Source organism: Myotis nattereri (genome assembly GCF_964212035.1).
Source record: "Myotis nattereri genome assembly, chromosome: 2".
Classification (NCBI taxonomy): Eukaryota; Metazoa; Chordata; class Mammalia; order Chiroptera; family Vespertilionidae; genus Myotis; species Myotis nattereri.
In genome coordinates, this window is record NC_138076.1 from 86,117,920 (window position 1) to 86,132,074 (window position 14,155).

General features: G+C 41.3%; 1 protein-coding gene across 1 annotated transcript in view; it reads right to left on the reverse strand.

Moving 5' to 3' along the window:
* Nucleotides 1–14,155, reverse strand: part of NUFIP1 (nuclear FMR1 interacting protein 1) — a 49,742-nt gene that overhangs the window by 21,991 nt on the left and 13,596 nt on the right. Inside the window, exon 6 of the mRNA XM_081082767.1 lies at nucleotides 13,168–13,260. Within this exon, the coding sequence (XP_080938893.1) occupies nucleotides 13,168–13,260 (93 nt within the window). The remainder of the gene's footprint in view (nucleotides 1–13,167; nucleotides 13,261–14,155) is intronic.

Below are 14,155 nucleotides of genomic sequence, written 5' to 3' on the forward strand. Positions count from 1 at the left end.
GAACTCTATGGAAGAACTTTAAAAGAGTAACACACCACAATATACCATATTTTATCAATTCCAAGATGCACATTGCTTCCCATATTTTAATACTTCTGAAATTGGGCTATGTTGTATAATCAATAGCAGGTGAATTTAACAGGCAGCTTTCTTTCATTCCTATTGTGCATAAAAAAGTGTTTCTCATACTTATAAAGTGTGTTAAGTTTTGCCCAGCTGGCATGGCTTAGTGGTTGAGCTTTGACCCATGAACCAAGAGGTCATGGTTTGATTTCTGGTCAGAGCACATGCCTTTAGTGTGGAGCATGTAGGAGGCCACCAATCAATGATTCTCTCTAATGTTTCTATCTCTCACTCCCTCTTCCTTCCTCTCTGAAATCAATTTTTAAAAAGTGTGCTAACTTTTATCTACTCATTTTTAAGGAGCCTGAAAGTTTCTGAAGCATTTACAAATATACTGCCTTGTTTAATTTTCATGACAGCTCTTTGAAATTAGTTAGACAGGTACTATTTACTTTACAGGAGGATAAACTTATAGATTGAGCACAATTTCACAGCTACCTCAAATTCAGTGCCCTCTCAACCACTACAATTACTCCTCTTAGAAGGAAAACAAATACTATGTCAGCATATTCTAATGTAAACTATGTGTAGAGAAAAAAAGGTCATTTTATTATTTTTTAATTGATTTTTTAGAGAGAGAGAGAAACATCAATGTGAGAGCAAAGCATCGATTAGCTGCCTCCTGCATACCCCCTATGGGGGATCGGCCTGAAACCTGGGCATGTGCCCTGAGAATCAAACCGGTAATCTTTTGGTGCACGGATGAAGCCCAACCAACTGCGCCACACCGGCCATGGCAAAAAAAAGGCCATTAAAAAAAAAAAGGTTTATGTCCTGGCTGATGTGGCTCAATGGATAGAGCATCCACTTGGGCACCAAAGGGTCTCGGGTTCGATTTCCAGTCAAGGGCATGTACCTGGGTTGCAGGTTGACTCCCAGGCAGGGCAAGTGCAGGAGGCAACCAATCTCTCTCTCTCTCTCTTCCCCCCGCTTCCCTCCCTCCCAATCAATGAGAAAAATATCCTCGGGTGAGGACTAACAAAAAAACAAACAAGTCTATTCCCAGTAGACTGTAATATAAGGTATCCTTTGGTGGGGCTGAGTTTTCACAAAGATACATATGCTTATCCTAATTTGTCATCAGGCAAAATTCATTTCTCCATTAATAATGGAGACTGCAGTTAGGAGTATAAAAACTAGAAATCTGGGTTAATTTTGCCATCTTCTGGTTGTGTCTTTGACAATATTAATACCCCTGAGTCCGTTTACTCCCTCATCTGTATGTAGAATGGGAACCATAGAGATGTAGAGAGAATTACCATGAAGTGCTTCTAGAACAAATTAACATACTGGGCCCTTAATAAATGGTAGTTATTACTGAAAGGAGGTAAAGCAGAATTAGTAGATAGGGTTAGGAGTAGAAGAAGGAGGAATCGTGGAGTAGCTGAAACAAACAAAAAAATGTTTTGCAGAAAAACAGGGTGTTTTGAAACAAAGATGTTTTTCTTACAAGTGCAAAACAAAATGTTGCAAAAAGGCCAGAAACCAATCAGAGAGCGGCACAGATAGACAAAGAGCAGGCCTTTGGCGGATATAAGGGGAAGAGCAGAATGCTGGGGAGACTATGTTTGCTTGCAATAAACTCCTGCCTTGTTTTGAACTCCTCTGATCCAAACTTCAGCTTCATTTTTTGATTCCATGAGACACAACCCTGGGAATAATTCCTGCTCACCTGTTCCTGTATTCATTTAATATCTCTGCAATGCGTGAGTTCTTAATCCTTTTAGATTCACCATAATTTTTACAAAGTCTCATTCCAAAAAATCATATATAATAAAGGGGTAATATGCAAATTAACCCTCAAGCCTTCACATCATCACAAGATGGCCACCCCCACGTCATCACATGATGGCCGCCCCCATGTTGTCACAAGATGGCCAGCAGGGGAGGGCAGTTGGGGGTGACCAGGCCTAGGGGAGGGCAGTTGGGGGCGATCGGGCCGGCAGGGGAGCAGTTAGGTGTCAATCAGGCTGGCAGGCGAGCGGTTAGGGGGTGATCAGGCTGGCAGGGGAGCAGTTAGGGGGTGATCAGACTGGCAGGCAGGCGAATGGTTAGGAGCCAGCAGTCCCAGACTGGAGAGGGTGCAGGCTGGGCTGAGGGACAACCCCCGCCCCAGAGCATGAATTTCATGCACCAGGCCTCCAGTCACATATATGCTCCAAATTTTATAGAGAACCATGGACCAATTTCCATCCAGAAATGTTGTTCTAATACCTCAACAGAGTCATCAAAGCCAAAACAAATAATGTTGCTGCCTCTAGCCCACCATTACCATGAGGATAATGAAGAGAGGCCACTTTCCTCAGGCTCCCACTCACAGATGCCTTCCCTGTATCCAATCAGAGACGCTGCCTGCACGTGACCACAGCTCACTTTTGAATGATCATCTTTAAGGTAATCACTAATAAGTAATGAGTTAGGATGATCCTTTAATTGATGAGATCAGTAAGACTTAATTGAAAAAATAGTTTAGTATTTGCATTCCACCCCACCTTTGAGGGATTAGTTCTATTACACCATTGTTTGACACTCATTTAAAAGGAGAGTTTATTTAATCAACATTTAATGAAAATAAAAACAGATACTCTTACAGTGGAGAGATTAGGAATCCTATCTAATAAAGAGGGAATATGCTAATTGAGTGCCCTGCCCTCAAAGGTGGCGGCACCCACAACCACAAGATGGCAGTGTCCAGTCCCCTCAGCCCCGCCAGGGCGGCCCGAGGCGCAGGCAAGCCTTAGATGACGGCTGCACAGCCGCCCTGCGCAGCCCGAGGCTCAGGTAACCAGGGCCATCCAAGGCTTGCACTGCCGGCAGTGGCAGTAGCAGAGGTGTGATGGGGCACCACCTTCCTCTGATCGCCGGGTCGCCTCCTGCCCCTGAGGACTCCCAGACTGTGAGAGGGGGCAGGCCGGGCTGAGGGACCCCCGCTCCAATGCATGAATTTTCATGCACCGGGCCTCTAGTAATTATAACTAAAAAGCTAATTGAGAAGTAAATATAATATTAACAATTATTCAACTAATCCAAAAGAAGGAAAGGGAACAAAAAAATTGGAAAAAATGTAAAACAAATAGGACCATGGTAGACTGAAACCTAAATATATTAGTAATTACATTAAATGTAAATAAACTAAACCCTAGCTATAAAAGGTAAACATTTTCAGCCTGGATTTTTTTAAATGTCCAAATTATATAGTCAATAAAGAAATACACTTTTAAATACACAGACACAAAAGTTTAAAAGGAAAAGGTTAAAACACACTCTCCTTGCCCTGGCTGGTATGCTCAGCGGTTAGAGTGTCAGCCTGTGCACCACAGGGTTTGCCCTAGGTGGGGCTCCTGTAGGAGGCAATCAACTGATGTGTCTCACACACCTTTCCACCCCTGCCCTACCCCTCCCAGCCACCTCCTCTCTCTCTCTTCCACTCTCTCTAAAAAATCAATGGAAAAAATATCCTCAGGTGAGGATTAACAAAAACAACACACACACACACACACACACACACACACATACACACACAACCACTATCCTTATTCCATTGCATCATACTGTACCTTTGTCATAGTCAGGTGATTGTTCTGACTATAGTATATCAGTATACATAGATCTGAGATTGTGGTATTAGCCAACACTACACTATCTTTATCACTCTAACTTTCCCAGCTATTCTAGAACTTTTGCATTTTCACATAAATTTTAAAGTTTATCAGTTCTGCCCTCTTTCACCATCCTACCACCCATACCCTTGCAAAAAAAAAAAAAAAAAAAAAATCCAACTTCCTAGGATTTTGATTAGGAGCAATTTAAGGAGAATTGATATAATCACATTGAGTCTTCCAGTCCATGAACATTATATATCCCCTCCATTTATTTAGGACTTTAATTTTTCTGAGCAATGTTTTATAGTTTTCATTATAGAAGTTTTGCAAATCTCTTGTTAGATACAGTCTTAGGTATATATTTTGATGCTACTGTAAATAGTATCTTTTAAAATTTAATTTTCTAAATTCTACCGCTAATATACAGAATATATTATTTTTACTAATATACTGATTTTTTAAAATAATTCTATGTATTTGGCACCCTTGCTAAAGTCACTTATTAATTCTAATTGCATATTTCTTTGGATTTTTTTACACATACAATCATGTCAACTCTAAAAATTGACAGTTTTACTTCTTTCTTTTCAAATTTTATATGTACAGTTTTTTCCTGCTTTACTACACTGCCTAGGATCTCCAATATAATGCTGAATAAAAGTGGTAATAGCAGATGGATATCCTTATCTTGTTTCCAACCTCAGGGGGAAAATGATCAGTATTTCACTAATAAGTATGATTTGGCTGTAGGCTGTTTGTAGCCATCCTTTATTAGACTAAGGAAATTATCTCTTATTCTTCTTTGTTTAGAGTTTCTTTTTCATGAATAAATGTTAAACTATATAAATTCCTTTTATTTTATTAAGATAATCCCATTATTTTCCTCGCTCATTCTGTTAATGTAGTGAAGAACATTTGATTTTCAAACACCAAATCTAATCTTGCTCCTGGAATAAATCCCATTTGGCAATGATGTATATCCTTTACTCATATTGCCAGATTGATTTGCTAACATTTTTTTTTTGTTGTCGTTAATCCTCTCCCAAGGATATTTTTTCCCATTGACGTTTTTAGAGAGAATGGAAGGGAGGGGGAGAGACAGAGAGAGAGAAACACAGATGTGAGAGAGACACATCCATTGGTTGCCTCATGCACATGCCACAAGCCACAAACAGGACTGAGGATCAAGCCTGCAACCAAGGTGAAGTGCATGCCCTTGACTGGAATGGAACCTGAGACCCTTCAGTCCATGGGCCAATGTTCTAACCACTGAGTAGCCAGCTAGGGCTGCTAACATTTTTTAAAGGATTTTTATGCTCCCGCTTAAAAGATATTTGCTTGTGATTTGCCTTTATCGTAATACTAGGTTTGGATATCGAGATTATACTATAAACAAGTTGCAAAGTGTTTCCTTGTTTTCTAGTGGCTGGGAGATTTTTCTCAGAATGATATTTGTTCTATAAATGTTTTACAGAATTAAAACAGTAAAACTAATGGTAACTATTCCAGGGGTGGGCAATCTTTCTTCTGCCAGGGCTATTTGGATATTTATAACATCATTCACAGGCCATACAAAATTATCAACTTAAAAATTAGTCTGTTATATTTGGGCAAACATTTAATTAACTCACCCCTAATGTCTTGGCAGGGCCAGACCAAATGATTTCACGGGCCTCATCCAGCCCTTGAACAGGACGTCCCCCACCCTGGATTTAGGCATCCCAGTCATCAGCCAGGTTAGATCACCCATCAGTTAATCAACACCCACCTTTAACTGAGCCTTGTCAAGATCAGCAGATATGTCTAACTGAACGACAACTATCCCCAGATGTCTGAGCAACTGACTGCTGTATTTTTTTAAATATATTTTTATTGATTTCAGAGAGGAAGGGAGAGGAAGAGAGGATTAGAAACATCAATGATGACAGAGAATCATTGCTTGCCTGCCTCTTGCATGCCCCCATACTGGGGACTGAGCCCACAACCCAGGGGAGCAAGAATCGAACTGTGACCTCCTGGTTCATAGGTCAACGCTCAACTACTGAGCCTTGTTAGCTGGGCAACTACTGTATTTTTTTTTTTTAAAGGACACCCATTAAGAGAGCAAAATGGCAAGACACAAACTGTGAGATAACAGGGCAATACATATATTCTACTCCAAAAAGGATTGTATTAACTAGTAAGTAAATAATTCCTACAAATCAAGAAAAGCACGAAAGTACTGTTAGGGAAAAAACCAAGATGGCAGCATAGGTAAATACTGGAAATTGCTGCCTCCCACAACAAATTCAAAAATACAACTAAAAGACAAAACGGACATCATCCAGAACTACAGGAAGGCTGGCTGAGTGGAAATTCTACAACTAGAAGGAAAGAAAAAAGCACACTGAGACTCAGAGGAGGTGCGGAAGTAAAGTGCAGAGGTACGGAGGCGCATGCGGCAAGGGCTGGCGACTGAGGATGCGGCTGACTTTTTGAATCAGGAGGGAGCCACAAGCCCCTAACTGCTCTGAACTCCAGTTCCGGGAAGTCTCTGGGGACCCAGGACTCATACAGGGAGAAAGTGGACTGTCTGGCAGTGGGCAGAACTCGGAACTCGAGGGCGGCTTTCTCTCAGAGGTGCTTGCAGCGATTACTGGGACACTGAGATACTGGGCCCCTTAGGGCAAGGTTGAGGATCTGCCATAGCTGCTTGCTCCGCCCTGATGATCCCCTGAGACCCCGCCCCACCCAAGCTGTGGCAGAGGCTTTTGCATATGAAAGGCCTGGCCCTTTGCAATCTGAAAATTACCTAACAATCTGCAGCTGGGTCAAAGAGACTCAGAACCTCCAAGAGAAGGCCCAAGGCCCCACAGCAGCTTGCACTGCTTCACAGCTGGGCCTCATCTGGGCACCTCCAAACCCCAAACAAGGAAGAGGAATCTGCAAATCTCTTCATAGCTCCTACTGGGTAGCCTCAGGCAGAGGCTAAATTAGCACCTCCTTAGATCCAAGAGCCAGTGTACCCAGTGGTCAGAGTGGGACCATCCAGATTACAACTCCTCAGATCCATAAGGGACACACTCAGGGGGCAGAATCAGTGAGCACCAAAGCCCCACTGAAGCAAGTCTTGCCCCATAAGGGTGTCTTCAGCACAGAAGTTCTCCCACCGTAGACACAGCTGATTCTCACAGCCAATAGGCCTGGAGGTCAATTCCTCCCAGTGATGCCTACAACAATCAAGGCATAACTACAACAAGACTGTGCACAAAGCTCACAAAGGGGTGCACCAAGAGTGTCCACCTCAGGTAATTGGGGAGGCTGAGCCACTGGGCCCTATAGGACACCTAGCACACAAAGCCACTCTACCAACACAGGGAAGCATAAAAAATGCGGAGACAAAGAAACAGGACACAAATGACAGAAATGGAGGAAAGCAAACTATTGGATATAGAGTTCAAAACCACACTTTTAAGGTTTTTCAAGAACTTTCTAGAAACCGCTGATAAATGTAGTGAGACCCTCAAGAAATCTAGTGAGACCCTCGAGATTATGATAAAGGACCAACTAGAAATTAAGTATGCACTGACTGAAATAAAGAATATTATACAGAGTTCCAACAGCAGACTAGAGGATCTTAAGAATCAAGTCAAAGATTTGAAATACGAAGAAGCAAAAAACACCCAACCAGAAAAGCAAAATGAAAAAAGAATCCAAAAATATGAAGATAGCATAAGGAGCCTCTGGGGCAGCTTCAAGCGTACCAACATCAGAATTATAGGGGTGCCAGAAGATGAGAGAGAGCAAGATATTGAAAACCTATTTGAAGAAATAATGACAGAAAACTTCCCCTACCTGGTGAAAGAAATAGACTTACAAGTCCAGGAAGCACAGAGAACCCAAACAAAAGGAATCCAAAGAGGACCACACCAAGACACATCATAATTAAAATGCCAAGAGCAAAAGACAAAGAGAGAATCTTAAAAGCAGCAAGAGAAAGAAAGTCAGTTACCTACAAGAGAATACCCATACGACTGTCAGCTGATTTCTCAACAGAAACTTTGCAGGCCAGAAGGAAGTGGCAAGAAATATTCAAAGTGGAGAGAAACTAAGATGGCGGCATAGATAAACACCAGGAAATAGTCGCCTCCCACAACAATTGAAAAATATCCCAAAGGACGGAGCAAACATCGTCCAGAACAACAGGAAGGCTGGCTGAGTGTAATTTCTACAACTAGAAGAAAAGAAAAGCACGCTGAGAGCCAGAGGAGCTGCAGAGGCTGAGTGCAGAGGTACGGCGGCGGCTCGCGCGCGGAAAGGGGGTGGCACCTGAGGACGCGGCTGTCTTTTTGAATCACAAGCTCCCGACTGCTCTGAACTCCAGTTCCGGGAAGTCTCTGGGGACCCAGGACTCATACGGGGAGAGGCTGCTCTGTCAGGCGGCAGCGGGCGAACTTGAGGGCGGATTTCCCTCAGAGGTGCCTGCAGCCGTTACTGGGACACTGAGACGAGCGACTCCGGGTGCGGAGAATCAGCCATAGCTTCTTTCTCCGCCCTTTTGACTCCCTGAGACCCCGCCCCATCCAGGCTGCAGCAGAGGCTTTTGCATGTGAATGTACCTAACTACAGCCCAGCCAAGCAGACCCGGAACTTCCAAGAGAAGGCCCAAGGCCCCACAGCGGCTTGCATTGCTTCACAGCTGAGCCTCTTCGTGGCTCCGGCTGTGTGGCCTCAGGCAGGGGCTGAATTAGCACCTCCTTAGATCCAGGAGCCACTGTACCCAGTGGTCAGAGGGGGACCATTGTCCCACTTCAGACACAGCTGCTCCCCACAGCCAATTGGCCTGGAGGTCAATTCCTCCCAGTGATCCTACAACAACCAAGGCACCAAGAGTGCACCAAGAGTGTCCACCCCAGGTAACTGGGGAGGCTGAGCCACTGGGCCCTACAGGACACCTGGCGCGCAGGACCACTCTATCAACACAGGGAAGCAGCCAAAATGCGGAGACAAAGAAACAGGTCACAATTGGCAGAAACGGAGGAGGGCAGACGACTGGATATAGAGTTCAAGGCCACGTTTATAAGGTTTGTCAAGAATTTTATGGAAACCGCCGATTTTAATGAATCCCTCAAGGAGTATAGTGAGACCATGGAGGACATGAAAAAGGACCAACTAGAAATTAAGCATACACTGACTGAAATAAAGAATAATTTACAGAGATCCAACAGCAGACAAGAGGATCCCAAGAATCAAGTCAAAGATTTGAAATACAAAGAAACAAAAAATACCCAACCGAAAAAGAAAAAAGAAAAGAGATTCAAAAAATATGAAGATAGTGTAAGGAACCTCTGGGACACCTTCAAGCGTACCAACATCAGAATTATAGGGGTACCAGAAGGAGAGAGAGGGCAAGATATTGAAAACCTTTTTGAAGAAATAATGACAGAAAACTTCCCCCACCTGGTGAAAGAAATGGACTTACAAGTCCAGGAAGCACAGAGAACCCCAAACAAAAGGAATCCAAAGAGGACCACACCAAGACACATCATAATTAAAATGCCAAGAGCAAAAGATAAAGAGAGAATCTTAAAAGCAGCAAGAGAAAGACAGTCAGTTACCTACAAGGGAGTACCCATCCGACTGTCAGCTGATTTCTCAACAGAAACCATGCAGGTCAGAAGAGAGTGGCAAGAAATATTCAAAGAGATGAATAGCAAGAACCTGCAACCAAGATTACTTTATCCAGCAAAGCTATCATTCAGAATGGAAGGTCAGATAAAGAGCTTCACGGATAAGAAAAAGCTAAAGGAGTTCATCACCACCAAACCAGCATTATATGAAATGCTGAAAGGTATTCTTTAAGAAGAGGAAGAAGAAAAAGGAACTCTTACCATTTGCCACAGCATCGATGGAACTGGAGAGCGGATAAATACCACAAGATCTCACTTATTTGTGGAATATAATGAACAACATAAACTGATGAACAAGGACTGATCCAGAGATGGAGAGGCTTTGATTGGACTGTTGGGCCTTGGAGGGAAGGTAGGGGAGGGTGGGGGCAAGGGGGAAGGAACAACCAAAGGACTTATATGCAAGCATATAGGCCTAACCAATGGACAGGGACAACGGGGGGGTGAGGGGATGAGCGGGGGGGGGGGGGGGGGGGGTGTAGAGGGTACACATATGTAATATCTTAATCAATAAAAAAAAAAAAAGAAATATTCAAAGTGATGAATGCCAAGAACCTACAACCAAGATTACTTTATCCAGCAAAGCTATCATTCAGAATTGAAGGTCAGATAAAGAGCTTCACAGATAAGGAAAAGCTAAAGGAGTTCATCACAACCAAACCAGTATTATATGTAATGCTGAAAGGTATCCTTTAAGAAGAGGAAGAAGAAAAAGGTAAAGATACAAATTATGAACAACAAATACACATCTATCAACAAGTGAATCTGAAAATCAAGTGAATAAATAATCTGATGAACAGAATAAAGTGGTGATTATAACAGAATCAGGGGGATAGAAAGGGAGTGGACTGACTATTCTCGGGGGGGGGGGGAAAGGGGTGTGGGGGTTGCGGGAAGAGACTGGAAAATAATTGTGCACCTATGGATGAGGACAGTGGGGGATGGGAGGCGGTGAGAGCAGAGGATGGGGTGGGAACCGGGTGGAGGGGAGCTATGGGGGGGGGGGGGGAAAGAGGAACAACTGTAATAATCTGAACAATAAAGATTTAATTAAAAAAAAAAAGCAAGCCAATTAAAATCTGGATAAAGACTTGAAATAGTGTATCATAAGAGAATACAAAAATGGCCAATAAGAGTATCAGAAAGTGTGCAACATCATTAGTCATGAGGAAATGGTAATACACAAAAAGGTGCAACAGTACCAAGCACTGACCAGGATACAGAGCAATTAGATGTAGTTAATAGGAGTGTAAACTGGTACAACCATTTTGGAAAACTATTTGGCTGTATCTATTAAAGCTAAATACATGAATGCCTTATGACCTAGTATATGTATACATGTGTGTTGTATATATGATATACAAATACACATACGCACACATATGGTATATAGTTATCTATAATAATAAAAGCTTAATATGCTAATTAGACCAGACATCCTTCCAGACGAAGCCGGGGCTGGGAGGGAAGCCCGGGTCCCAGCTGCCTGCCGGCATCCCAAGGGAAGCTTGGATCCCTGGTGCCAGAGGGAAGTCAGTGCCGGCAGCCAGGGGAAGGAAGGCCTTAATCTTGCATGAATTTCGTGCATTGGGCCTCTAGTCCTATATAATAAAACCCTAATATGCAAATTGACCACACAGTGGAACGACTGGCCGAACGACTGGTTGCTATGATGCACACTGACCACCAGGGGGCAGACGCTCAGGAGCTGCCCCCTGGTGGTCAGTGCGCTCCACGGGGGAGCGCCACTCAGCCAGAAACCAGGCTCACGTCTGGCAAGCACAGTGGTGGTGGCGGGAGCCTCTCCTACTTCCGCGGCAGCGCTAAGGAATAGCGAGCCAAGTGGTAAGGAGCAGCAAGCAGGCAGGCGGTAAGGAGCAAGGAGTCCTGGACTGCGAGAGGGATGTCTGACTGCCACCTTAGGTTCTGGGGGAATTGGGCCTAAGCCAGCAGGCAGACATCCCCCGAGGGGTCCCAGACTGTGAAAGGGCACAGGCCGGGCTGAGGGACCCCCCTCTCTTGCCCAGTGCATGAATTTCATGCACCGGGCCTCTAGTATATGTTTGTGTGTGTGTGTGTGTGTGTGTGTGTGTGTGTGTGTGTAATGAGTTCTTACATCAACAAAAAACATGTAAAAGAATGTTCATAGCAGCTTTATTCATAAAGCCCAAACTGGAGACAATCCAAATGTCTAACAGTGAGAAGATATATATTCTCACAATTGAGTTTTACGCAGCCATAAAAATAAACAATTTATAGCTACATACAATATAAATGAATCTCACAAAGTTATTTTGATATTACACACAAAAGAATGGTAAAAATGACACTTTTTTTGTTTTGTTTTTTTACTATACTATACTTTTTTTTTTTTTTTACTATACTATACTTTTTGTTATTTTAGAACACTCTATTTATAAAAAAAGTCTGCTGTAAAACAGTATACTGTGTTACATTAGTAGAGCCTTATACATATCACGTTTACTGCATCTCTTGACTGATCATTTTCTCTTGTGCTTGATTTAATCTCATGTTTTATAAATTGTTTTATAAACATTATAAATTCATAAGTATTATAAGTATACAGTAATGGTTTAGGCTTTCATTCACTCACCACTCACTCACTGACCCACACAGAGTAACTTCTAGTCCAGCAAGCTCCACTCATAATAAGTGCCCTATACAGGTATACCATTTTTTATCTTTTATATAGTATTTTCCTGTACCTTTTCTATGTTTAGACATAAAATACTTACCATTGTGTTAACAACTGCCTACGGTATTTAGTACAGATTTGTAGCCAAGGAGTAATAAGCTATACCATATAGCCTAGGTGTGTGGTAGGCAATACTATACTTTCAACTTTGCATAAATACACTCTAAAATGTCCACACAATGACAAAATTACCTAAATGCATTAGTAGGTGTATAGTTGTTTGTGTATGTGTGTACACAAATCTATCAAGTTGTACATTTAAGATTTGTATATTTTACTTATATTAAAAATATATTTCACTAAAAAATAAAATGAAAAAAATTCTGAAAAAAAATCTATGAAGGTGAGGGATAGTGAAAATATGGTGTCTCATGCATTGCTGGTAGAAGAGTAAATTAGAACAGCTTCTATGATAGATATTTGGCAGTTAGTTATCAATATTACAAATATACATATCTTTTAACTCAGCAAATCCACTTCTAGGAATCCATCCTCAGAAATACCTGAACATGTGTAAAATGTATGTATAGAGCAATAATGGCAACTTTTTATTAGTAAAAGATTGGTAAGAATTTAAGTGTCTGTCAATAGTTACCAAAAAACGACCCTGTGGGATATCCTTACACTGCCTACACATCCTTAAAGAATGAGGAAATCTGTTATATATTAATATGGGACAATCTACAACTATATTATTTGGCTAAAAACCAAGATGTAGAATAGTGTGAAAAAAGAAAAAAAGATTATTATCTATGTGCTGTATACATATACATATGGGATATTTGTGAAAGGATAAAATGGATTGTCTTTGGGAAGGAGAATTGTTTAGTTGGGAGACAAAGACAGAAAAGACTTATTAATTATAAATCTTTCTGAAAACCATACAAATATAGGGCAATTACTATTTTAAAAATTTTTAAGTAAAAGAGTACAAAAGCAAATATTTTAGAATCGGGAGTGTAGATATTTTAAGATTTTGGTATACGCTCTTTTTTTATTTATAAGTATAAATGTTTAAAATAAGCAGTGAGAATGCAAGCAATTTTAAGGAACTTACCCATACTGTGTTGTTGTCAATACTGCACCTCTCTTTTCCTTTTCAAGTTTTAACTTCTTCTTCCTTTCAATATTGGCCAGAGTTGGGTAGTTTCTACAAAATAAAGTTTAAAAAATTATAGAAAGACTTTTAGAACACAACTTTAAGTACACTATCAAGCAATTGCTGTATTTATCAATCTTGGCTTAAGGACTAACACGATAAATGATAATTTATATAAACCTTCATATAAAATTTATATACACCTTTAATTCCTCCTTCTAGAACCTTTTTAAGGGGAAAACAGTCGACTACAACAATGCTACTCAAAGTGTAGACCAACTGTGAGTCCACAAATTTTGTTACCAGTCTGTGAGTAGGTAAGGAGCTTTACACTAAAATTTAAATCAAATATATCACACACTGTGCTCAAACTGGTCCAATTCATCTATTTGGTGTGTACGTACCTGTAGAAAAAAATATATAATCAGTTATGCAAATACATAGTAGGAACATCCAAAGTTATCATGATGAAGAAGAGACTGTTCTCAAAAAAGATAGTCCACCAGGTAGGATAAGAAAAGCACACAAATAGCTTTAACAAAGGGCAAAATATAGTAATCACCCCTGAAGAATATAAAAATTGGAGGGTGGAAGAAAAGATCATACCGAGCTAGAGAAATCCAGAAAGAAAGGAACATGAAAGAAATTGGTCTTAAATGGTGTTAATGGACAGAAATCAGAAAGAAAAGCTTTTGAGTGTTCTAAGCAGAGCAAACAATGCAGACTAACCAAGGCCTCAGAAAGTGTGAGAGAGATCCAGGAAATGACAAGTGGTTCGTTCTGTATGAAACATAGTTATAGGCGATCAGACCAGATAGAGAGGCTGAGGCCAAAATGTGCCTTCAGTGGAAGACTAGGAAGTTTGTATTTAATTCAGTGGAGATGGGGAGCCACTGCAAGTTATGAACAGGGAGAGATATGTACAAGGCAGTGATTAAGATTAAGT